We start from the raw sequence: 26,565 nt of genomic DNA on the forward strand, positions 1-26,565 counted from the left end.
AAAATTCAGAGTTGTGGGAACATTTCAGTTAGAAGGAATGGTAAATAATCTGCTCCCCAAGTGGAAAGACTGGCCTGAAACTTTGTATTTTTAAGAAATGGCTCAAGATCCACATGTGTAGGGGGATTTCTCTGTCTTAGAATCACATCCCTCTGAATTTAGAGGGTCTGTTTGGTTGCTAAAGCCTCTGGTTCCTTTGACAGGACACCGTGGCTCCGCTGCTGCCCGGGTGTTCAAGCTCTTCCAGACAGAGCATGGCGAGCATTTCAATGTCTCTTCATCCAGCGAGTGGGTTCAAGGTGAGGAGTTTGGGACAACTCAGTAAACCTTAACAGTGGTGCAAAAGGACAGGACTCGTTACCTTTGCAGAATGAGAATTTTTCTTCTGCACCAATAGAACTCCTTGACTGCTGCAGCTTCAAATTCAATTTGCAACTGAAAGCTGTCTTTAATTAATCCAGTCTCAGTGGTGAATAGCCCAGAGGGATATCTAACCTCATGGAATACCTTTTCTGCACCAAGCGATGGCACTGAACAGGGAACACTGGAGCAGGACCTGGACTTCCAGGAGCACACGCATGGTGGGGGTGGGGGTGGGGGTAGCGGCAAGCTGCAATCCTCACCGAAATCCTCGGATAATGGGTTAACCGATGGATTTCATCTTTCTCCTTTGGGCAATCGTGAAGATTATCTATTGCTTTTATAAAATAAGATAGACAATAAGAGGTATTTTTAATTAAGAGCTGGGAGAAATGGGGGAGTTGACAGATTGTTTACAGGCCCCCGGTACCCAGCCTGGTGCAAGCCTGCACGGCTGGTGTTCAACCCTGTTTCGCAGCGGGTGCGTGGGAGCTGCACGGAGTGTGGCTGGCTCCCTGGAGCCCGCCTGACTGACCCTGCCCTTTGCTTTCTGCCCAGATGTGGAGTGGACAGAATGGTTTGAACATGACAAAGTGTCTTACACTAAAGGTGGGGAGAAAATTTCAGACCTCCGAGCGGCTTACCCAGGAAAAATCTGCAATCGCCCCATTGATATACAGGTAACCAAATCATTATAAAGGTTCAGAACGCTTTATCTGGAAGAAGACTCTGTAGAGTCTTCAAACTTTCCTGCCGTCTGAGTGGTGTGACTCTCGTGGCCCTCCTACGACGTTGGTAAGCCAGACAGCGCTGTCCTCACTTTAGAGACTGAGATGGAGGCTGCTTATCTGCCCCACCAGTAAGTTCCAAAGCGAGGACTCAAATTCTCTCCTGCATCCCACTGCCACGTTCCTTTTCCTTCTCCCCAACCTGCTTCTTCAGCCATGACTGGGGGTGCCCAATGCGGATGGTTTGAGACCTACTCAGCTTCACTCATCAGTCGATTTCCTCTGGGACCTCAAATGCACAGGAACCAGCTGGGATCTGGGTGCCGGCTGAGCCCAGTCCAGGTGGAGAAGACACACGGCCTTGTTCTCCACTCGGCTAAAGAAAAGGCAGCAGGCACAGAACGGACAGTGTTTGCTCAGGGTCATCCCTTGGAGTGACCTCTGTCCAAAGGGGGACCTTGACTTTCTCAGCTGGCTCCAGCATAAAAGTGTGGGGTGAACAGTCAGCTCTCACAGTTCAGTGGCTCAGCTGGTGGGCTGCTGGGCTCAAGGAACAACAGGAAAGATAGAGACCTTTGCAAGAAAATGGAGTTTATCTCCTTATGCCTGGTCTTCTTCCAGAACATAATTTGGGGCCACTTAAATGTTTGGCTTGGAATTAGGAGTCATTTGAGAAAGACCATCCCTGCCCATTTTATCCTCTTTCAGCCAATAAAAATAGCAGCTGACATTTGCCCACCACCTTCTTCCAGGTTTTCTAACTGCAGGTCTCAGATCATGTGACTGGGCTTCCACACCACTGCACCATCTGAGGCACGACCTCTGCCCTCTGCCTTGCATCATACAAGGGACCACTTTTCCAGGGGAGGATGCTCTGTTCCGCAGTTAGCAGAGGCTGAGGAACCGCTCTCATTATCTGGCCAAGGCTCTCCCTTCACATGGCTCCAGTATTACTGGGAAGGCTTTACCAAGATTAAGTTACACATTGTAGGCTCTTCTTGGGTCCAGCAGAGTCAAAAAGCACTGACTCTCCCAAAGCACATACTTCCCAGATTTAATTTTAATTTTCTCTTGCAACCCTGAACGTTCCAGCTCTAATTCTGAAATAGCCATACTTTTATTCTTCCAGCTTACTTGGCTACAGGAAGTCCAGTCTTTTACCAGCTCTCCCTCCCCAAGTATTTTCTGGAAATCCTCGAGGAATGCTTACATGCTCTACAAATCCCTCCTGGTGTTTGCTCTGCCAGCCGTCTGGCTCCAGACCCCTGTTGTTTAGAAGAGCACTTCTCCACGCCAGGAAAATAGCTTTCCTTAGGCGTTTCTTACTCTCAGTAACTTTGCTCCCAGCCAGACACAGGCTCTTCTCTGAACGTGTCCATGCGCAATGAAGCCAGGCTAAAACACTGAATAAAACTTTACTGAAGTCTTAGAGGTAGCAGAAGGGACTGGTGAAAAACACACACACACATATATATAGTATGTGATTGCTCACCAACTGCGTAATTCCAGACCTTCTGTAGGGACCCAATCCCATGCTCCGCAACCACCCGTCTCCTGCCAAATTGCAGGGACCAGTTTCTCTTTCAACAAAAGGAGTATCCTTGACAATGACTTCCCTGAGTTCAAGTTCTCAACTGTTCCAAGTCCAGAGAAGAATGAAAGACCCAACAACTGTTTTCTGCATTACCCTGAGGCTTGGGCCAGCCTCCACACAAAAGTGCATTCTTTGACAGTATTTTGCTAGGCATTGTAGTCCCTTATTAGTTCAAAACTCTCAATTCCAAAATAGGATCTCGGCTTTTTCTTGGCAAAGTAAAGTCTCATTGAAGAGGTCATGTAAAAATATGCCACGTACCTCTGAAAGTGAATTAAACCTCTATCTGTGGAGCAAAGGGTGGGGTGCTCCATCCTGGAGATGCCCAGTTCTCCCCTTTTCTCACCATCAGCCTTTAATTAAGGAGTGGCCCCAAACTTACCCAGAGCATCTCTTTAAACACAAAAGGCAATGAGGTGGAATATATTCTGAGTTTTTCTGAAATCAGAAAAGCCAAGCTAGACTTGTCCTCTGCTCACCCCAGGTGAGAGAAGCAAGATTTCATCCTCTTTATAAATAGGGCATCAGACACGTCAGCCAGGAGACCTAGCTGATTAACCCACAGAAGAGCCTGAACAGGACTGAGCTTGCCACATGCCAGTTTTTGCCACTGTGGGAAATCACAGGTGACTGTGACCACCCTGCCGGGCCCAGTGTTCCTGATGACTCTTCAGAGCTGTGGCTGCCCCCAAGGTCCCTGACAGCCCTGCTCTCCCTTGACGCAGTCAAAGCCTCTGCACAAGGAGAGGGTGTTAAGAACATCTGTCACCTAGGCAGGGTGGGAGGGGGCAAGCTGGAGAGAGAGGAAGTACTGAGACCAGCCCAGTTGACCTCAACTCAAGGAGACCTTCAAGATCTGATAGTTTGTGGTTCTGCAAAATCAGAACCCAAACCGCAGCCCCCCTGTCCCCGTGTCTTTGTCCCCCTTGCAGTTCTCCTGGGCTGAAATCCCCTTTCCTCCCATCTTCTTTCTTAAAACCCACCCGCCCTTCAAGGCCAGTGGGACCTCCTGGACTCACACTTCCTTGGGGAAGAGACCGTGCTGGGCAGTCCCCACACCCCCACAGCCATGGTGCAGTGGCAGGAGGTCAGTCTGGTGGTTCGGAAAATGTATTTGAAACCAGATAGAGCCTAGTTTGCATTCCTAGCTCTGCCCCTTGTGAGCTCTGGCATATCAACAGTGTCAGTATGAGGGTTAGACGGGTGAGGTGCCCACAGCACAAGATTTAAGGTGGCGTTCCCTCTCAGGTGCCCACTCTGCACTTGCATGACTGGCAGAGTGAGTGCCACCTTAAATTTTGCACCGCCGGGTACCTCACTAGCAGTGCTGGCTGGCGTCAAGTTACTTAGTTTAGTATCTCAATTTCTTCATAAGCAAAAATGGAGATAATAATTGTTCCTTCATGGGATTATTTCATGGATCTAATGCAACAGTACATGAAGCCCCTGACCTGTACTGAGTGCCCATAATTTTAAAATAATTCTAAAATAATTTTCTTGTATTACTATTATGACATTGCTAGTTACTTTATAATTAGTACCATGAATAACAATCAAATTGCATCTACTTAAAGCTCAATCCAGGCTCACTGAGCAGTGGTGGAGCCCTGAGCCCTTTCCCAAACTGAGGTGGCTCTTCTGGTTAAAAAAAGAAAAAAAAGAAAAGCAGCAACACTGAGTAGATGTTTTTCTTGAAATTGTTGTTGGATGTTGTGCCTTAAAACACGTCCAGCTCCACTGGATGATGTTTTCAGGCTCAGTTCTTAGTATTAAGGGGTGCTCTACTGAAAAACGTGCTGGCCTCAGGGAAAAAGGTCAGGGGGTCAGAGGAGAGGGCGTGACAGCCAGGCGACCTCGAGCTTTGCTCCTGAATCCCTCTGAGGTGATCGCTGTGAGGGTGCTGCTTGCAGGAAGGGGCTGAATTTTAATTCTGGCTGAACTCACATCTACGTAGCTCTCCTCCCAAGCAAAGGCAGCAGATATCTGCTGGGTTCAAAACGATGTTTCTTATATAGTGCCCCCTCCTCCTTTTTAGATTGACTGCATTTTGCCTCCCTATTTGCTCATCCCTGGTCCCTTTGGTCTCCGTGCCAAAGAGGACAACAGCTGCAGCCCTTGCTCTAAATTGCAAGTCTCTGATGACAGCCACAGTCTTGGTGAGGACACACCCTAGTCCTGGGATGAGCCCCAGCTGGCAGGGATCCTGCCCTCCTCTGAGCGCCCTTAAATTCTCTACCTGGCCTTGAAGCTGCTCACCCATCAGCTCTCATCAACTGACTCCGATCTATGCTGGGACCTGGACTGGATGCTGGGATCAGGAAGGCAGGCAAAACCTGGCCCTCCCAGAGCCCACCATCCACTGGGAGGAGACAGATGCTGAAAAAAGGACTGTAGGTGGTATGTCTGAGGGCAGCAGTGGGAGGGACTGAGACGCACCAGCTCTGTAGTTGGATGCATCTGGATTCAAATTTTAGCTCTGCCACGTACTGGCTTTGTGATGTTGGCAAGTTACCCAACCTCTCTGAGCATCAGTTTCTAGATCTGTAAAACCACCAGCGACCTCACAGCCCTCACAGCCATGAAGGTGGGATGAGATAATGTACGTGAGCACTGAGCTCCGCAACTACAAGAGGGGTTCTCAAACTTTACTGCCCAGTGGAGTCACCTGGGCAGCTTTGAAAAGTCCTGATGCCCAGGCTGCACCCCAGACACAGTCAAATCTGAGACACCAAGGATGTAGCCTGGGCATGCGTGTTTCTAAAGACTCCCCACAGGATGTGGAACCACATTTGGGCACCAGTGGGTTGATCGTAGTGAGCCTGTAATACATGTCGGCCACTGTTGATGGTCCTGGGGTGGAGGTCCGAGTTGTAAGAGGCAGCTGGTTCTGCTCCTGAAAGAGTGTGCTTGTTGCAGATTCTCTCCATGAGATGTTCACCAGGGCAGTCAGTCCCCGGTTTGGAGCTCAGATACCATAGGACCCCAGGCAAGATATTTATCCATCCTATGTCTTCATGCTGTCTTTCTTATAACAAAATCGAAAAAGGGAAACGGTAGAATAATAATCTAAGGCCATTGTAAATCATTTTTGGAGCAGAAACAATTTTAGACTCGTGAGTATATGTTTATAGCATTAATCATCACCTTCCTTCTTTACAAAAAGAAGTGACTTTGCTCTATAATTTCTGTGCCTTCCCCAGGCTACTACAGCAGATGGAGTTAACCTCACCACTGAGGCTGTCTACAAAAAAGGCCAGGATTATAGGTTTGTGTGCTACGACCAGGGCCGAGCCTGCCAGAGCTACCGTGTGCGGTTCCTCTGTGGGAAACCTGGTAAGCAGCTCCTTGCTGGGGACAGAAATGCAACTGTGGCTCTGTTCCTTGAGCTGGCAGCCGTGCATTGTGAGTTTGAATGGCCGGACCGGCTGCCTTCGGCCATCTCAGTGACACCGTGCTCCTGCCAAGTTCACAATGGAGAGCACTTCTGGGACACAGGAGCAGTGGGATGGCCCTCGGAGTTGGCAGGAGCTCACAGAACCCCGCCCTGCCCATGTGCCTTTCAGGAAGGATAAAGGCCTGGTCCAAGAAAACCGGGCTGCCATGGACAGAGCTGGCCTTCCTGCAGCCCTCCCCTGCCGAGGCCCAGAACTCATTGCCTCATTGGGTGCTATTGTTTTAAAGCTGGTTCCGAGGTGCTCGTTAGGAGGGATTGGAAATGTTCGGTTTGTTCTCAGAGGCACTTGGCCATCTCCAGAGGGCAGTCATTAGGGATGGGAGTTCTTTGGAAGGGAGGCTTACAGCTACTGTAAATAATAGTTGAGAGGAGCTATATTTGTTTTACATCTTTTGCAAAGTGGGTGTGGTGAGGCAGCTACATTTAACTCCAGCTGAGGAGTTAGTGGAAAATTCCCCTGCCCAGAGCTAATGAATGGCTCTTTTCTGGTAGAGTTTTTGTTGACTTCAAAAACCTGTACCAAGACTGGGATGGGGTGAGCCTGGTGATTTGGGTTTTGGATAGGCAAACCCGACATTTACTGATTGAAGGAGAGGAAGGGAAGAGATAGGGAGTGAGAAGTTTGCTCTGGGCAAAGGTTTAGATCTCAGGCTCTCCTGCTTTGGGTTACAGTGAGGCCCAAACTCACCGTCACCATCGACACCAATGTGAACAGCACCATCCTGAATCTGGAAGACAATGTACAATCATGGAAGCCTGGAGACACCCTGGTTATTGCAAGTACTGATTACTCCATGTACCAAGCAGAAGAGTTCCAGGTGCTTCCCTGCAAAGCCTGTGCCTCCAACCAGGTCAAAGTAGCAGGTAGGACTTTCAACCCTTCCCTAGGCTAGATGAATCTGAAAATTGTTAGGCTTAAAGTTGACGGAAATCACAACAAATCTGTGTCAGTCAGCTATTGCCATAATAATGCTGCATAACAACAACAACCCTTTGAAATCTCATGGCAAGCATCTATTTCTTACCTATGCATCTGCAGGCTGTCTGGGGTTCAGTTCCTCTTGACTAAGCTTTGCTTTAGGCTGAGTGGGGTTCAGGTCAGCTCCATGTGGCTCTCATTCTTCTCAGGACATACTGTGCTCGTGGGGAAGAAGTGAGCAGAAACATGGGAGGACTCTTAAGGCCTGTGCTCAGAACTAGAACATTCTCACACCCATTTTCCATTGACCAAAGCAAACCACATGGTGCAGTAGTCAAGGTCAGTTATTCTTAGTGGGAGGAGTTATGTATCAATTAGTGTTCTTGGTTGTAAGCAACAGAATCCAACTTGACTATCTTAAGCAAAAAAGAATTCACTGGGCAGCTATTGAACTTAGAAAACCAAGCAGAAGCTGAGTAGCCAAGCTGCAGAAGGACCAGGAATAGGGCAGCTGCAGGGGTCTGGGTAGCAGGGACAAATGGGTAGCATCCTTAGGGCACTGCTGTCTGCAGGACCTATGCTTCATTCCTGGGATGTAGTGCTCAAAAGTCACCTTCCAGGGAGAAAGCACTGATTGGGCTGGTATCCTGTGTGCTCACCCTCTGGCTGGGGCACCTTCATCGACCATCCCTCCAAGACCACATTGAATGGACAAAGAGACACTCCCTAAAGGAAAATTGGGATGTATTACCAGAAGAAAGGAAACTCAATACAGGGTATTAAAAATATCAGCTACTCCAGGACCATTACGCCTGGAGAAGTATTGGAGTTTGTGAGCAGGAGGAAGACTATGGACTGAGAAAGCATAGCCAATATATTCAAAATATCTATTATTTTGGAAATAAAACTACAAAAAGTAAAATTCAGCAGATTCGTTTTGACTAATGGAAGTGTGCTAGAGAATTTGGGGGAGCAAAGGTTAGAAAAGTGAAAAACAATGATGGAGTCCAATGCCTTTATTTTATTCACGGGGAAGGGGAGGCTGGAGGGCATGTGGCTGAGGTGGTCCACAGACACGGCAGCTATGATCAGAACTGCCAAAGTTGTCAGTGTTTCTGGGAGATGGTGATGTGGTGGGTGTGGCTGGAGAGAGGGAAGGAGGGCAGAGGCTGAGATGACCACACTGTGTTCATTGACAAAGTAACAGAGTCTGCCTTTTTAAACGACCATTTGTTTGAAACCCCTACCTTCTTCAAAAAAGGTTTGGGGGCCTCTTAGTATAAACATAAGTCCAAGTAGATCTTCACCCAGGGGAAAAAAAAAACAGAGTGAAAGATACATGTCTAAATATAAAAGACTGATGGACGGAGAATACATTCAGCAAAAAGGGGAGAAATTGAAGTTAGCAGGAACTACTGAAGTAGACCATAGAATGTACCTCTGAGCTTCCTGGCAGCCAAAACAGAAAAAGAAACATCCCAAATTACGTAATTAACGTTGTCCAATAAAAGGAAGGAGACCAGAGGCCAAGAAGGACAACTTTCCCTTCGCTCTGGGCAATCGGGGAACCTGTCATGGGTGTTTTCTCAGGAAGGAGCCCCCACAGCAGTGTGAACCACCACTCTGGAAGCCGTCTGATGCCAAGATGCTCTGAATGTGGCTATTTATGGTTTGACTTATAATGTTAGACAGAGGGACATGCTCTTGCCACATTTTCGAAAGACTTTTTTTTTTTTTTGATAGAAGCAAAGAGAGAGTTGTGCCAGGTGGTAAGGTTTGGCCAACCATTCCAGCTGCCTCTTGAGGTCTGTTAAGGCTCCACAGAATGAGATGGTGCGGCTCTGGGCCCTGTGTGTCAAGGAGGAAGGGCTAAGTGGAGAAGATGATGCATCTCCACAGGACCCTCCAAATGCCCTTGGTTCAGGACCGCCTGTATCGGTGTCTCTGCCAGCCTCACAGCCCAGCCTCCGCCACTCCCCTTAAAGTTATTAGGCTCGGAGTGGACCATCTTGCTCAGAAGCTTTAGGGCTTACATGAAAACAATGGCTCCTGGTGGAGAGCATCAGAAAAGCCCTCGGTAGGGGTATGTGTGAGGAGTGTGTGTGTAGGGGTGTGTGTGTGTGTGTGTGTGTGTGTGTGTGTGTGTGTGTGTGTGCATGTGTGTGTGACCATCTGTCCGTCTGTCCTGGAAAGGCTCACATTTCTCCTTTTCAGCTCCAAGCCTCTTGTCTGGCTCTCCATCCCCCACTGATGTGAAGCAAGGATTCCACCTGCTTCATTCTTTTCCCAAAACTGTGCTCCCCACCCAATTATCAATGAGTGTCCCCGTCCCCAGGCTGGCTGCAGGGAGGGTCACAGCTTTCCTGGATCCTCCTTCCTCACTGCCCCCAAATTCCAGTAAATAGGCTTTTTTTTTTTTTTTTTTTTTTTGCATTTTAAGGATTTTCTGACAGGAAACAGATGGGGGTAACAAAGTACAAACAAAACAAAATGAAATGAAAGTGTGTGAATCATCTAAAAAAAATAGGTCAAAAGTTTTGCCAGCCACCTCTCAACACCTCCTGACATGGCGATTGGAAATCTCCTCAGTTTTCTGCCCTGTTTTCATTCCCAACTTCCTCCTTTGCTTGTAACCCCACCTCCACACACACACCTTTAAGTAATACTACTGTATTCAGTTTTGAGTTTCCTATGATATGCTAAGCACTTTGCATAAACCATCTTGTCCACTTCTCATGTTAACATGACAGGGTGGGGGCTCTCTTCTCCACGACACAGACGAGGAGACTGAGGTTCATGGAAATTAAATGTCTAGACGCATGCCTTCCAGTATGGCAGTGACCAGCCACGTGTGGCTATTTAAATTTAATTAAAATTAAGCAAAATTAAACATTCCATTCCTCAGTCATAATAGCCAGATTTGGGGAGTTCAGTAGCCCCATGTGACTAATAGCTACCATATTGTATGGCACAGAACAGAGCATTTCCATCATCTCAGAAATCTCTAGCAGGGGCTGCTGGTGTAGACAGAACAAGTCTACTAGGTCGATCTGAGCCGAGATTCAAACTCAGAGCTCTCTGGCTCCAGGGCTATGTGTTCTGCTTTGTTCTCGCTTCCTGAAGGCCCTGCCCCCAGCATCTTCATTTGAAGGTGACGGACTGTAGGAGGAATCTGGGGAGCTCTGTAGTTTAAATTTGCCCCTCTGGGACCCTCCAGCCCAGGTCCCTCTGGGCTTGTCCTCAGTGGTCTGGAGGGGCAGACCCCATTGTCCCCTGCGTCCCAGGCCTTCCCCAGTCCTTGCCTGTGCTCATGGCCCTTCTAGATTATTCAAGACATGTCTAGCTTGACCATGTCTGCTTTTCCTGGCTGGCCTTCATGTACCAGAACTTGGAGATGGAAGGGAGGGTGAAGCCAGGAGGGAGAACTCTGCAGACGGGACGGGATGCTGGGAACGCAGGACCCACAGCTTCCCGGGGATAGCAGGCTGGGAGTGCCCTGTGAAAGCAGCAGCAGGACAGATAAACTGGCCACAAGGCTTCGCAGAAGTCCTGACAGGGAGCCCCGCCTTGGGGGAGGAGGCGGTGTGACTGGAATATTCTTTCAGCTCTCAGTCTGTCTTACTCTGCTCACAGGAGTCTGATAAATGCAGTCCCTCCATCTACCTGGAAGTCACTCCTACCCCCCGCTGGTTTCCCCTGTGGAACAAGGAAAGCTGTCAAGCCTGTTTTCTATCAACTCCCCACCATTGTAGGCGTGAGGGTAGTTGGTGGGAGCCCTGGGTTCCAGCCTTCATTCGGGGACAGCGGCCTGTGTGGCTCCTGTTACATTAGCCCCTACCATGTGCCGGGGGCTGGTCTAAGCACAGTCCAGGGACTAGCTCACTTAACAATCATAGCTACCTTTTGAGATATGGGCTATTTTTATCTCCACTTTATAGATGAAGGGCCTGAGGTTCAGGGAGCTTAATAACATGTTCAGGGACTCAAGGCTACGATCTGAGTTGGGATCCGACCCAGACAGCTGGACTCCAGAGCCACAGTCCTCCCCATCCACCATCCTACCTGTCCAGTTGTGTTGAGACTGGATCCCCGAGGAAGGCCCTCAGGCCACCCACAGGAGCAGGAGCCTCTGGTCAGCATCCTGCCGGGACACTGTATTTTAAGGGGGATACTGACAAATAGAGGAGTCCCCTGAGCACTGAAATGGGTGTGTTTTGAGGGGTGGTTGAAAGTCTGGGGATGTGTGGCCTGGAGATGGGGAGGCTCGGCCTGGTTTTCCTGCCTCTGCCTAGTGACGCAGGGACCCCGAGATGGAGAGGCTGACGCTGGGGGTGGGGGGGGGAAGACTTCACTGAGAAGGAGCCATTGGAGCTGGATCTTGAAGGACAGAGTGATTTGCCACATGGACAGTTGGAGAGGGCTGTCCCAACTAGAGGGAGCAGCTTAGGTAAAAGCTCTGAGATGTGGGAAAGTGGAGGCTTGCTCAGGGAAGGATGGGTTGTTGGGTCTGGCTGGAGCAGAAGGGGATGTGGGGGAGTGATGGCGGATAAGCTGATAAGAGTTTGGGTTTTACTCTGTCCATCCTGAAGGCTGCTAGTGGGGGTGCTGCACTCCTTGGAGCCGCATGGGAAGGTCCTTTCCTGTGCCCCTGGCCGGCAGGACTGAGCCTTTGGCTCTCTGTGCAATCTCTTCCGTGGTGTGCTCAACCCTGGGTGGCAGGGTTGAGGAGGCATCCTTTCGGGAAGTATGCGTTACGCTGTGCCTCTCAGTACCAGCCCTTCAGGTCCCCATTGGTTGCTTTGGCCAGTTCACGGGCATCTCTGAGTTGCCACTAGGGCCTGGCAGGCAATGCTTCCTTCTGCACCCCAAGAACAGTCCAAGGTGGCCTTGCATGGCTGAGCAAGCCTTTAGAAGTTTTTCTGGGTGTTGCCAGCAAAGTTGCCATTGGGGTGTCTACTAGTGAAGAAAAGGTCTGGATCCAGCATGCCCAAAGTCATGAGGCCCGGAAGACAAGGAGCCTGGGAAGTCCTAAGGGAAAGATACCGGCTCTGGGAAAAGAAGGGTCTGTTTCTACCGACCCACTTCTCCGCAGGGAGTGTTCTGAACTGGGTGGTTCGGGAAACCAGGGACGGGGGCCCCAGAGCACAGCCTGCCTGTTAGGGGGTTCTGCGTGGGGCAGCGGCGGCCTGGCTCTAGGACCTCTGCCGTGCTCAGTCCAAGAAGAGCATGACCTGAGCTGGACGTTCTCTGCTGACCACCCTCCCCAAGAGAGACTGACGGCAGCACACCCCAGATCACCTCTGTCTGGACATAAGGGGACATACTCAGCCCTCAAAGTCAGCATCCAGGGTACACAGACTGTAAAAAGTCTCATATTCCATGTCCTCATGGCAAAGGGCCAGGCTCACAGTGCGCACTCGGTCCCAGAGCCAGAATCTGGTGGTGAAGAGAAACTGTCACCCAAGGCAAGTTTGTGAGCTGGACTCATCATGAGGCCAAACTGAAATGTCAGAGTTTGGAGCAGAGAAAGGTTTATTGCAGGGCTGAGCGAGGGGAATGGGTGATTCATGCCCCCAAAACCCCCGAACTCCTGGAGGGGTTTCAGCAAAGCATGTTTAAAGGCCAGGTGAGGGAAGGGCGTCCCAAGGTAGGTGGTCAGCTGTGCACAGTTCTCTCATTGGTTGATGGCGATCAATCCTTAGGCCCCAGAAGGTCTGGGGCCTACGTGCTCCTGATCATCAGGTAGTTAATTTCTTCCATTCCCTGGTGGTTTTAGCATCTGAAAAACTCCGGAAATATGCATCAGATACTATTATCCAGGTGCTTGAGAGAGGAGTTAATGCAGAGGATATGGGGGAGGGGTCTTTCCCACGGAGGCCCCATGAGGTCCTGCTCGGTTGCAGTACAGCGCCCAGCACCAGTCATAGGTGCCGAGAGGACCTCTTTTCCTGAGGCTCGTGTCCCCCACATTCTCACCCCTGCCTCCACCAGATCACTGGGCAAGCCTGGTGCATTGTCTGCCTTCAGTTTCCTCAAGGGTGAAGTCAGGGAGCTGGCTTAAGTGACTGCTGAAAGCCCTTCTGGATCCTTCTGGGCCTGACTCTCTATCGTTAGACACATAGAATCAATTCTTCTATCAGTCATAGGACTTTGGGGGTTTAAAGCTGGCATGCCCGGGAACCCCTTTCCTTATCAGCATCGGACACTGCTCTGGGTGCAGCTTTCTGTCCAGCCGGGGTGCAGAAGACCTAAATCCCACTCAAAGTCCTTGAAACTGGCTGCTTGCAAAGGTCCAGTAGCCGCAGACAACCCAGGGATGGGAGAGAGGCTCCGGCATGGGTAGCCAGAGGGGACTCTGCTTCTGGGCCTTAAAACTGTACAGACATGTGGCCTTGTGACCCAAGCCATAAGCCACAGTGGGATGCGCTGGAGGGCAGGCCCCAGCATTCTGCAGCACTAACTTGCTTCAAACTCTCTCCTCTGGTCGATGTCAGAACCTGTGTGAAACAGAAGGCCTGACAGCCCCCGGCCGTGGCGTCCACTCCTGGCCCTTTGGCATCAGGAAGCTCAGGGGGTGACAGTACCTTACAGCAAATAGACTCTTTGAACAGTTAACTTTTAAAATACCTGAGACTTTTTAAAAGAAGGACCCTGTGGCAGACTGAGTAACGGCCCCCAAACGTGTCCCCGTGCTAATCCTTGGCGCCTGTGAGTGTTACATTACATGACAGAAGGGACTTTGCAGGTATGATTCAGTTCAGTTAAGGCCTGTGGGATAGGGGATGATCCTGGATGATCTGGGTGGGCTCATGGAATCAAAAGTGTCCTTATAAGAGGGATACAGGAGGGTCAGAGTCAGAGGAGAAAGTGATGTGACGACTGTAGCAGACTGGAGTGTTGCGCAGCAAAGATGGAGGAAGGGGCCACCAGCCAAGGAATACAGGTGGCAATGGACTCTGCAGAAGGCCAGGAGCAGACCCTCCCTGGAGTCCTGGGCCGAACCCGCCGTGCCCACAAGCCTGCCTGCTGACCCAGTGAAACTGACTTCAGACTTCTGACCCCGAGGACTGTCAGAATAGAAATCCCTGTTGTTTTAAGCCGTGAAGTTTGTGGTGAGCGGTTACAGCAGACAGAGGAGGCGAATGCGGTTCCAAGGGGAGTGTTTTCTCAGCTTTGCCATGCAGTGCTTTTGCATCTTGGACTGAGATGCTTCAAAGAAACCACCACCTCCCTGAGTCTGCAGAATTCTAAAACAATAAACATCCTCAGAGGGACTGCAGACCCACCCGTGGGATGTGTGCCGGTCGACGGGCCGGGCAGGGGAGCCAGCCCCTCCTGTGGGTAAGGGAGCGGGGTGAGGTCACCGAGAGCAGGGCGGGTGCTGCTTAGGGCTCATTAGAGCCACAGCCTTTGACTGTGGGCACTGGTTGTGTCACGGGGCTGAGCTCTGAGCTCTGTGCTCTGCGGTTGCTCAAGTCAAGGTCACAGGGAAGCCACATGGTGTCTGTGGTGTGGTTTGGGCTGCAAATTGAGGTAAGAGATTGTTGTGCTCTGTAACTGCGTCCTCAACAGGAAGAGAAGGCACCTAGGGGCCAGGTCAGCAGTCTCAGTGATGAGCTGAAGTTACGGGCAGCCTGAGGTCCCTTTATTTCAGAAACGAACTTGGGATTGTTGTGGAGGTGACCAGGACAGCTCCAAAGTTCCAAGTGCTTGTCACTTCCCACCTTTCTTAGGGTGCATTTGCTGCCCAGATAGAGGAGGAGGAGATGGAGGGCGAAATGAAGTGGATTTGACAAGAGGTTGAATGCAGAGGTGGGAGGGAGACAGTAAAGAGAAAACGGAGGGACAGGAAAAGGCGTTAAGTCGAGGGACCCTGGCCATGGCCGGAAGGTAGCGGACAAGAGCTGGAAGGGGCAGCAGAGTTGGGCAAAAATGTCTTTTGTGTGTTCATTTTTTAAGGCTAGGAAGGCCTAGATGAGTTTGAGAATAGAACATAAGGAACCCAAATGAGGGAAGACATGAAACTACTGGAGGGGGCATGCTACTGGGGTCAAGGCCCTCGAGACTCTGGGAAGGAGTGGGCTGGGGTCAGTGGTCCAAAGGAGAGAGCATCCTGTCCTCCAGGACCGTGGAGAGGGAGGGAGGTGGCGGCGAGGTCAACACAGAGTGGGCTGCAAGCTCTTTTTCACTGTTCTGTATGGCACCATAGAGGTATCCAGAGCTCGGCCACAGTGCTGGACACAGAAGCTCCAGTCTGGTTCTTTCTAGGAAATCCAGTTGTGGATACACACTCCACATAAGGAGGAGGGAAGTAGGACACAGATTTGCCTACTTCAACACAATATGGATTTGCACTGCTTTATATTAATAGCTTTAAAGACAGGGTTTGTTTTATGTTTTGTCCGTAAGAATCCCAACCGGTGGGCAGTCCAGGACGTGAGCTCTATGGGGTCATCCAGAGAGTGGGTTTCTTCACTCTTGTTGCTCTGCCATCTCCAGGGCATGTTGTCACCCACGTGGGCGAGGCTGGCCCACCACCAACGTCCACATCCCAGCCCCGGGGATGGGCAAGAGCAGCGGCCGCCTGAAGGCTACACCTGCTGCTTCTGCTCATCCTGTGACCACCCCGGCCTGCGGCGGGGCTGGGAATGGTGCTTGTCCCAGAAACCACGTGTCTAGCTAAAACAAGAGAGTCTCACACTGACAAGCAGAAGAGGGGACAGATACTGAGGGACAAATAGCCATTTCTTCCACGGGCTTCAGACATAAGCGTGCATGGCTGTGACTCCTGGCTCTTCATTCAAGCAAGTAATTTCACCTCCCTGGGCTTCATTCTTCTATAAAACGAGACTTGGGGCCATGGGAACCACCAGGCACCGTGTAAGCAGCAGCTGCAGAAGCACGTGGCGGGGACCTGCCTGGAAGAGACCTGCCTGGAAGACATGCAGTGCCTCTGATTTCTCACCTTCTCTCCTCCTCTCTGCCCTAGGGAAACCAATGTACCTGCACATCGGGGAGGAGATAGATGGTGTGGACATGCGGGCCGAGGTTGGGCTCCTGAGCCGGAACATTGTGGTGATGGGGGAGATGGAGGATGAGTGCTACCCGTACAGCACCCACATCTGCAGCTTCTTTGACTTCGACACCTTTGGGGGCCACATCAAGGTATGAGTCTGCCTGGCTGAGGCTGTCAGCCCAATCAGAGAATCCCCACAGTGCCAGCCTATGGGCAGGGATTCCTGATAGGAAAGGGGATGGAGGGGCAGAGGTAGGACCAAGGGAAGAGTACCTTCTGGAAGTTGGAGAAGTCTTATGTGTTACGCATTGGTACTCAGTTCCTTCAGTCAATACTCAGGAACAAGAGAGATGATAGAGGAACGTCTCTCTGCTCCCCAGTCTCATGGCATCTGGCGCACTGTGCTCCTGCCTTCGTGATTTTCAACCCTGGATCACAGCTTTCATCCCCTTTCTTCATTACTTAACACTGACCACTCCCTAAAAGAACTGCGTTTAAGTCACAAAAAGTCACATTTACATTAGATCCATTAAAATACAGATAAAATGGTAAACAAAGGAGAAGAGCTCGAAGTGCCAGCATTACATTTCCCTGTGAGCTTCAGGTGGAGCTCAAGGCTAAGACGGAGATGGTGAGCTGCTGAGTTCTCATGGTGCAATAAAGAAAAATTGTATCAGCTCATTGGAGCTCACGTTTTCCTAGCATTAAGCTCCAAGAGGAATTTCTTTGCATCTCTCTATAAAGTGCCTTTTGCTGGCAGACTGAATACCTCACGTGACCGTTGCTTTCAGTGATTTGGGATTGAAGCTAATAGAGGAACAATAGTACCGTGGAGTTTTGTAAAGACAATTCTCTTGAACCTAAAACCACATGCTTTGAAGGATAAGATTTTTTGGTAATCTAAGTGAAAAGAATAATGGAGTGAAATTTAGAGAGCTCCTAATGGGGGTCCTACCATCATATATAAGATAATTATTTTTTGTCATGCAGGCCTACATTATAGGATTTCTAGGATCCCTGGCCCCCACTCATTAAATGCTAGCAGTGCTCCCAGTCGTTGCAACCCCTCAAAACACTTCTACACATTTCCAGTCAGTTCTGGGGATGTGGTGAGGACAGGGGTGGTTAGTATAATCTTCAGATGAGAAGCTTGTCAGAGAGACTAAAGCAAAAATAGCAGGCTGCAACCCCATTTCCCATTTTGAGATTAATCCCTGAGTGATCAGCGCACTCCTTGCCACCTTGCCCAAACTGGGCCTCAGAATCATTCTCAACACAGCGCTCCAGGGCAGCCACTACCGGAGTTGGCATCCCCATTGACACCTATTTTTGGAAGGAACGGTTAGCATGTCCTTAAGTCATCCTTCTCTAGTAGAAGTTGGCTGAGCTCAACTTTTGACAGGAATCATTTTTAAGCTGTGCTTTTATGGTGAGTTCCTGGAGTGAAGACGTTCCGTGTGAGCGAGTGGTTCCCTTGAGCAAGCTAGGAGTGGCTCTGGGTGTAGCATGAAGTGAGCGTGTGGAGCGCCCCGCCACTCACACACACGCTACCAGACTTATCGGCGGCTGAGGACTGCCAGCTCAGCATCCCTTTCCCATGGCTGGGAGAGGGCTTCAGATGGTGAGCTAAGGCACAGGCTCTTACTGCCCTGTGGTCTACCCTAACCTGGATTCCCCAACCCTCCTAGGGCATGCTTTTTGCCAGCCTCCCCCCAGGTTATCTCAGGGTTATTCCTTTCCCATAACACTCAGCGGCTTAGGAGGCAGGAAAAGAGGGTTGAAACAAGCCCCAGCTATTGCACAGTCCCACTGCATCTCTTCATTCCAGGTAGTTCATTGCCTTGCAACGTCCCTATATTATTAGCAGCACCTTGTCTCCTTTGAGGTAGGAAGGACTAGGCATCCTGGCCTATTTGCAGAGAATATCTTTGATGTACTGAGTGCCCAAAACAGGAATTAATGGAGCACTTTGAGAACAACACGTGTGCATTTTCGGAGTGTGGGCACTAGCGAGGGGGATCAGCGGCACCTCATGGATTCCTTCTGACTCTTGGTTCTCCTCTTGCAGTTTGCACTGGGGTTTAAGGCTGCACACCTGGAGGGCGTGGAGCTGAAGCACATGGGCCAGCAGCTGGTGGGTCAGTACCCAATTCACTTCCACCTGGCGGGTGACGTGGATGAGAAGGGAGGCTACAACCCACCCACGTATGTCAGGGACCTCTCCATCCACCACACGTTCTCTCGCTGCGTCACTGTCCACGGCTCCAATGGCTTGTTGGTAAGCACCTCCTTCCCGAGGAAGCAAGAGATCTAGGGCCCCCTTGTCCCTTCGTCCTCCCCCTGCATGCCAGTCCGCTTAATGCTGGGCCCAGGGACCGTTAGCAATGGCTGGATGTTTGGATCTAGTCACTTAGTCTAGGGCCATTGGGAGTTGAACCATCCTTAGCTCAGATTTTAGAACAAAATCAATTGAGAACAGGTCACTGACCAAAAAGGAAGGAGACAATAAGGGTGTGTCCTTGCCAAAGGGCACTAAGCTACAGAGATGGGTGAGCAATTTGTTTGCAGTGGTCACTGGGAGTCTAGCTCTTGCTGTCCCTCGGTTTCCCCAGGATCATTCCATGACTGTGTAGCATGACAGATCTGCTAACTACAGACAAGGGGGGTCATGGCAAGACTCTTGTCGCATCTGCCCAACAAGCTTGGGGCAGTGGCAGCATGGGTCCTTTTCTTCTGTTGAACCAAGTATCTTCAGAGCAATCACTGCTGGGAGAAATACCTTCATTAGTAAATTGGTTGTGTGTGTGTGTGTGTCTGTGTGTGTGTTAGAGGCGTGTCTTGACTTGCAGAGATGATTTTTACGCTAAAGGGATCCTTCTTTAAATGAACTCAGCTTACATCCTCTATAAACTTTTGAAGCTGGATGTTACAAAATGGCGCCCTGAAAGCTGGATCCAGCTTTGTGTTTTGTTTGGCTTATACGGTGTCTAGAGAAACATTTGATAATTTTTACACTAACCTGATAATTTTACACGAAATAGAACTTTCTTTAAATGGACTAAATTCACATCCTCTATGAACTTTTAAACCGGATGTCACAAAATGGCACCCAGCAAGCTGAACCCAGTGGCCAGATGTGTTTTGTTTGGCTTGAATGTTTAAAGAAACATTTGAATTAGTTTTCATCATTTAAAAACTTAGAGATTTCACATAAAAATCTGGACTCTTGGCTTCTTTTGAAAAGTAAATGAAATTGGCAGCACCAGACCCACATTCCCTCATGGCAGCAATGGACTGGGGCAAAGTCATAGCACCCCGCCAAGCCAGGCCTGTATTCCCTGGTTTACCCCATGCCTGCCACTGCCTAGTACATTACAGTAAATGCCCCAGCCTGGGCCACTCATCTCATCACCTGTTGGCCTCCGTGGGCATTTGGGTTTGTGAGCCCTGCTTTAATCCAAGCATAATGACCCTCCCCATCATGCACACGGTGACAGGAAGATGAAGGGGCCCATCAGCATGTGGCTGGTGAGGCTGCTTTCTGTTCTATTCACTGTGCTCTTCTACTATAGAGGAGTGCCTGCTGTCTCTGTGTTTTAAATGCTCTGATTTAAAACCCACCGAGTATAAAGGAGAGAGCGTGAGCTTTGGGGCCCAGTCGAGAAGGGGCTATGATCCAGGGCTTGGCCCACGGGTCATGAGCTGTGAACCCCGGGCAAGTTGCTTATCCTCTCGGAACCTCAGTTCCCTCCTCCATCAAGTGGGGAAGTAACACCAAACGCACAGGGCCCTGGGGAACCAGCGCCATGAGGGAGACCCAAGCCCCGGGACCCTGTCTCCTGGGCTCACAAGCAGGTGTTGGCCGGGACCCGGGGCCGGCTCCCCCAGCAGGTGGTTAGAGGATTGCAGCCGGTGCAGTTGCTTGAAGATGTGGGATTTTTTTTTTCTTCTGGTTCAAGAAAGATGCGAAGGAGGATGTTTTTTGGCAAAAGCAGAAAAAAGGGGTTTAGAATGAATTCAGAAGGTCGGGGTGCAGTAGAAGACACAGGATGGGCTTGAGTTCTGGAGCTGGATACCGGAGACCCCACCCGGCTTCTGCCACTTAATGGCGGTGTGACCCGGGGCTGGTCCTTTTACCTTTCCATGCCTCTTCTTCCTCGTCCGTTGAATGGGGAATAAAGGACATGGGAAGTGCTGGGCCCAGGGCTTGGCACACACTCGGGCCTGGGCTCAGGCATCCATCCCATGGTCCTGTCCGCCTGGGGGGTTTGCTGAGTGAGTGCAGTGAAGGCCGTAGGCGCTGGCACCCAGGCTGGTGACTAGGCTGAGAATGTGTGGTGAGAAGAACAAGGCAGAGCTGGTGAAGGACTGTAACAGGCCTGAGGCTTAGGAGCTTTGCCTGCTTTAAGTATTTGCTCTGAAGTTTTGTCCTTAAATTTAACTTAAATTCACCTACATTTAATGTTCCTAAAGAGAATGACAGTCAGATTATTAGAAGCCTGTAATTACAGATCTGGGTTGGTTTGAGTGGAAGCTGCTTTGAACCTCAGGGCAGCCACACACATGCACACAGATGCACGCACACAGGCACACTTGCAGTGTGGACGTGTGTCTGTGCTTTCCCACCCTCTTGCTCGGTGACCTCGGTCAAGCTACTTAATCACTTAGGTCTTCACTTTCCTCATCTGTGCTAGAGAACGTGACCGCTACCTCCCGTGGTTGTTTGGTTGGAAAATATATATGCAATGTTTTGGGCTGTCTTAGTAATAGCAAACCTTCCTCCGAGCGGTGAGCCCAGGTCTCAGCCACTGGAACGGGCTCAAGCAGGGGGACACAGGCAGGAGGTGTTGCGGGTGGGGCCACAGGGTGGGCTCTCCAGGACACTACCGGGGCAGCACTGGGAGGGAGCGTCTCCGCGGGGATGCATGCTGGCGAGAGGCTGGGAGAGTTAGCCCAGGCCAGGAGCCCGAGTTAAGGAAGCTAAGCAGGGGTTGGAGAGATGTGTGGGGCAGGATGGAAGGCAGAGGGTGAGGAGTGGCCGTGGAGTTGGCTCCTTTGGAGCAGCCAGATGCCAGCTGGATGAGTTGTACCCACAAGCAGAATTAGATTTTTGGAGCCAGAGCTTTGGACCACTTCTCAGAACCTGAAGACCCTCGCCATCCTGCGTACCAAAGCCTTCCTCCCGTCTGGCCCCAAGGGATGCTGGCCACCAGCCTGGGAGGGAGCATCCGTCAGCTCCCTGGGTGTCATCCAGATGCCAGGGAGCCCAGGTGCCTGGCCGAGGTGCCTGCACAGCGTTATCCCAGTGGCCACGTGGGGCTCTAGCTACACTTCACCCAGGGCCACCCTGGATGGCTGAACTGGTGGTTAGGATTGGGAGCCTGCGGGCCTGCGTGGCTTTTCAAGGTGAAACCAAACGGCCATGGCTTAGAATCTCCGTGAAGTGCAGGCCTGTGTCTCTCTGAGCCAAAGAGGCAGCAGGATAACAGAGGGCATTCTGCACCCTTACCCAGGAGCCGCGCCGCTGGTCGGGACCTGGGGTTTTGTGGATTCGCTCTGCCACTGGGGCAGAGAGCCCCACATTCAGAAACACTGCCTTGGGAGCTGGACTCTCTCCATCCGTATTTTACATGTGCTCCCTTGATTTTGGCTCCAAGGATTTACCAACAGCTTACTATGTTTGGGAAGATGTTTTTAGCTGACGGGATGAAAGGAGGCCAAAAGCAGACAAGGATTTTATTCTGATTTGGAGTGTAGAGGCCACTCAGTAGTATCGCGAATGCCTTTTCCCCAGTGCCATCCCCGGTCTGGAGGTGCCCTGGACCCCAGATGGGCAGTCACTAGTTTATTGGAAAGAGGGGTTCCTAGGTGTGCACAGCTGGTGGGGGCCTTGAAGCTGACCCCCAGGGCCCTGGGCGGCCCCTCACTCGTGGGCTCCTCCTGCCCCACCACCTGTAATGGTTCTCTGGTACCCTCCATCCTTAGAGAACAGCTTCCCTCATCCCCACCTCCCCCGGGGGCAGCCCACCTTTGCTCTTTCCTTTTCTTCACTGTCAGCCTTTGGAAGGAGTGGTCTGAACTTGATATTTCTGCCAACATCTCCTAACTGACAAAAAATGTGTGCTTCTCAACTTTTGCTCCCCCTGAGCCCTGGTATCGGTTCTCAGTAATGTGACTTCACACACCACCACCAGGCTCCCACTCAACAAACCCACTGCCCCCTTCTCCCTCCTCGTGCATCTCCTTACTCTTGTGTGAGAGTCACTGCAGGCACCAGTAGACCAGTGAGGTTAAGAGGTTAGAGTCACGGCAACCCGTGTTCTTCTGATCCTGCCAGTGTGAACTTGGGGGGTGCCTGACGCTTTCTGAGCCTCAGTTTCCTCCTGTGCAAAGTGAGGATGATGACAGAGCCCATCTCAAAGGCTTTTGGGGAAGATTACACCAGACAATGCATGTGACGTACTTAGCAATGGTATGAAACAGTATTGTCACTGCCTCTTTGTCTGTGTTCTGTGCAAAACCTCACTGCTTCCATGAGATAGTAGTAGGTATCCCCCGCTACACACACACAGAGTAGGCCCAATCATTTAATGACCTTGGAAAACACTGCAGATATGTGTTTCCTCCCCAGTTCTAGAAAGTCACCGTGCATGCCAGTAGAGTCAAGGTTGCAGTAAAAACGCATGTAATGTTGATTTCCCTAGCAATGCCAAAACTGATTCAACACAGAGGCCTTTTTCACCCAACTTCGGCATCTCATAGGGTCAGCGTTCTACAGAACAGAGTTTGGGAAATGCCGCTCATGAATTGACACTGTTGATAGTGTCCTGCTTGAAACGGGGTGGTTTGCACCGGAACTCCAGGATGCTGGCAGATGGGGGGTGGAGCTGGCCCTCAGAGGAAGGCGCGAGAGCACACTGTCTGCAGGACTGGTAGCTGCGGAGTCAGATGGGCCTGCGCTACATCTTAGTGTGTGTGTGTCTGGCTCTGAGCAGGACACGGGGGCGCACCCGAGTGTTCCTCCTGGATGGCAAGGAATGCATTCCAGTTCTCTTGAGAAAGGCAGACAAGACACCAACGTGGATTCTGTTTAATTTCTCCTCTGTTCCTTTTCTAGGGCAGAGTGGATAGGAGAAGTAAGCATGTCCTTTCCTTCTTCGTCACCTTGCTCAGTGTTCAGAATGTGTTTTCTTTGATGTAAACGCCTCCAGTAGCCACCAGGGTGGCCCCAACAGGCTGCCCCATGGGCTCTGCAGCTCCAGGGGGTGCCATACATGACTCCAGTCCCCAAGCCCTCCAGCCTTAGGGAGACACCCTTCCTTTGGTGGCCTGTTAGGGAGGGCTGGAGCCACTTTAACTATATGGCGAGGAAACTCAGTGTCCTCTGTCCCAGCCTCAAAGCTCCGGGGATTGTGGGCGCGGCTTCTGTTTCCCCCTGGTTTCCCCTTTTTCCAGTTTCATGAATTTGTTCTCACTATTGATTCATGAGCTGTTCTCACCGCTCCTTCCCACCTGAGCCCAAATGAGGAACCCAGACTCCTGTCCTTGTTTCCCTGGCCAGGGCTTCCGCTGGCAGAATGGGGTGAGAGATGGGGAGGAGGTGGGGTGCATCACAGGTCAGCACAGAAACCAGATGGAAATAGAGAAACGGTTCCTCTTCTCCAACCGTCCCCTCCCCTGCCCTCCCCTGCCCTCCCCTCCACCTGGCTGTGCGGTTCCTGCCTCCCCCTCCCCACCTCTCCCGCTGCCTTAGAAACTCATTCTTCTTATTAGGCAGAGTGATTGGGTTCTTGGTTTCCTTTCACAGCTTCCATTTGCATATTCAAAAACTCATTAACACACCCTGCTATACAAATTACCGCCTACTCCACGGCGCTTTTCTTTAGCAGCTCCGAAAAAAAAAAAATAAACAGCAGAAGCTCAGAAATTTCAATCTTCCTTTGAATAGGATCATATGTGTTGTCAGGTTTCTCACTAAGATGAATTATATCATATCCGCCCTAGAGGGCAGAATCAGGCCTACAGTTCACTTTTATCGGTATTCGCTTTAAACGGCAGTTTCTTTTTCTTCCTGTGTACAGGTTGGAGTGGGGAATCATCACAACTGGGGTGACCCTATGGCCCGATTTGCATAGAACAGTTCCATTTCATCCCTGCTGTCCCAGACTGATTACTAATAGGACCCCCTTTCACTCTCAGAAATGTCCTGGTTTAGACGATAAATTAAATGGTCACCCTATGTGAAGTGGCTGGTCTAGGAGCACTGAGGAGCGTTGTCCTTCCCAGCCTCACACCCAGACCCCGCCTGACAGCAGGTGAAGCCTTAAAACGGCTCTCAGGAGTCACTTTCTTGATTGCCAACCATCAACAGGGAAGAAGTCCAGAAGAACAAAGGGAACGTACAGTTTGTGCAAGAGAAGCACACATTGTTTCTGGGCAGCGTGCATGGGGACGCGGTGGGCACCCGTGAGCCCATATGTATGTGTCTGGTTATCCAGCTGCTGTCTGTCTGTCTGTCTGTCATCTGTCTTATCTATCTCAAGCTTTGTCATAGTTTAAAGGTCTAATTCTAGGAAACATTCGAAGGAAGAATTTTAGAGCTGGAAGAGATTCTAAAAAAGAAGTCACCCCCAGGACACTCAGGCAAATCACACAGCAAGTTTGTGGTGGAGGCAAGACTTGAACGTGTGTCTTCTGCTCCCGACCCAGGGCTTTCTTCTACCCAGTCGTGCTTCTCTATTGATTCTATGCCATCCTCAGCCCACCCCTAAGGAGAAGAAACAAGTACAACAAAAGATGAGAGGATTTTTTTTTCTGGTGCTGTTGAGATTTAATTAGTACACAAGTTTTGGATTAGACAGATGGAGAAGCGAGTTTCAATCTTTCCTTGCAAGGGAAGTGACTTGGGGAACTTTGTAAGTCTCTGTGCCATTGGTAGAAAGGGTATAGTACTTGTGCTACGGATTAAACGAGACAATGTTTGTGAAACATTGCACACCCAAAACGTAACAGTTATTTTATACAATAAAGGCTTTCCTCTCCAGAGCATACCTCAAGGGTCTTGGAGAGAATTTCTTTTTCAGGCATTTGTTAGAACAAGAATGTACCGAATTCATTATTCACTGGCACGCAAAGAGGGTCACCCAAAGTGTGATCCAGACAGTGAGCAAGTGGGGACACAGGAGTTAAGAGGAGCTGTGGGCAGGAGGCAGGAGGCCTGGCTCTCAACATGGCTCCAGGTCCTTTCTCGGGGCGTCTGTGTCCTCCTCTGTAAAGTGAGGGCATTGAACTTGGTCTCAGATGTCCCTGCCAGCATGAACAGCCCGTGTTTTCTTGCCTCTTCCTCCCAGGCTTGCCTTTCCAGGCTATTTATAACAAATTTTCATAGCTCCCTAGGAGAGAAGGAAGCAGTCCCATTGGACAACCGTGGTATTGACTGAAATGCTTACTGAGGGACTGAACAGTATTCAAGATCACGCCCTGGCCTGTTACCAAAGATTAAGGGAGAGATGCTCATTTGAGGGAACAGAGAGCTTGCCTGGAATAAGGCAGCTGTGTGTGCACGATCCTCCCTTATGGGTGAAGGGACACAGTTAGAAAACTAGGGTTCCAGCCCTGGCTTTGCACATCTGGGTTGCATGACCTTGGGCAAATCACTCAGCTTTTCTGTCTCATTTCCCTCATCTCCAAAAAAGGAAAAAAGTTATTGTAGTTCTGTAAGATTTCAACAAGATGAAAAGGTGTTAAAAGCCCAGCCTGGTGCTGGGACATAAAGGGTGCTGGTTCCAGATGCTTCTAGAGCATGGCTGCCTGGAGCTGGGGGAGTAGGCAAGCTCTGTCATGTAAAAGATGCCAGAGGGGATTGGGGTGTTTGTCTTAGATTTGTGCTTCTCAGTCAGGGGCAATCTTGTCACCCCCCTTTCCCACTTTAATACCTGGCAGTGAATGTCTGGAGGCATTTTGGGTTGTCACAACTGAGAGGGTTCTGCTGGCATCCAATGGGTCGAGGCCAGCCCTGCTGCTAAACATCCTACAACAGACAGGACAGCCCCTTGAAAAAGTAACAGTGCTGAAGGAGGCGTTGTTTTTGGATGATGTACAAATTTTCCAGGGCCTGACACCCTGGAACTTAATAGGTGTGGGTTGAATGATGTCACAGGGGGCAGGAGCGTCCCCCGTTGGGTGACATCACTGGGCAGTCGGGACCCGGGGTGGGGATGAGGATGGAAGATTTCAGTCAAGGTAAGGAGGCATTTCTCTCCATCCTCACTGCCCCACTGCAGACAGGGCACCTTGGGAGGGAGTGAGCATCTCATCTCTGGGGTGTTTAAGTGGAAGCAGGAGCCCCGTTCATCAGGGATGCTTGTGAACAGAGTGTGGCATTAGACGGGGAGGGGGGACTCAGGCTGGAGCCCTCTGAGGACCTTCTGGGTCTCAGACTGATGAGTTCACAGAGCTCAGACCCAGCAGGAGCCTTGGAGATCATGGTGTCCG

The 26,565-nt window shown here is 50.5% G+C and overlaps 1 protein-coding gene across 4 annotated transcripts in view; it reads left to right on the forward strand.

Moving 5' to 3' along the window:
- The window catches only part of CEMIP (cell migration inducing hyaluronidase 1), a 142,107-nt gene that overhangs the window by 84,813 nt on the left and 30,729 nt on the right, over positions 1 to 26,565 (forward strand). For all 4 annotated transcript variants that reach the window (XM_032469284.1, XM_032469282.1, XM_032469286.1 and 1 more), the window contains 6 exons: positions 204 to 299; positions 919 to 1,040; positions 5,883 to 6,015; positions 6,809 to 7,000; positions 16,045 to 16,220; positions 18,140 to 18,349. In XM_032469284.1, the coding sequence (XP_032325175.1) occupies positions 204 to 299; positions 919 to 1,040; positions 5,883 to 6,015; positions 6,809 to 7,000; positions 16,045 to 16,220; positions 18,140 to 18,349 (929 nt within the window). The remainder of the gene's footprint in view (positions 1 to 203; positions 300 to 918; positions 1,041 to 5,882; positions 6,016 to 6,808; positions 7,001 to 16,044; positions 16,221 to 18,139; positions 18,350 to 26,565) is intronic.

This window comes from Camelus ferus, chromosome 27 (assembly GCF_009834535.1).
Source record: "Camelus ferus isolate YT-003-E chromosome 27, BCGSAC_Cfer_1.0, whole genome shotgun sequence".
Classification (NCBI taxonomy): Eukaryota; Metazoa; Chordata; class Mammalia; order Artiodactyla; family Camelidae; genus Camelus; species Camelus ferus.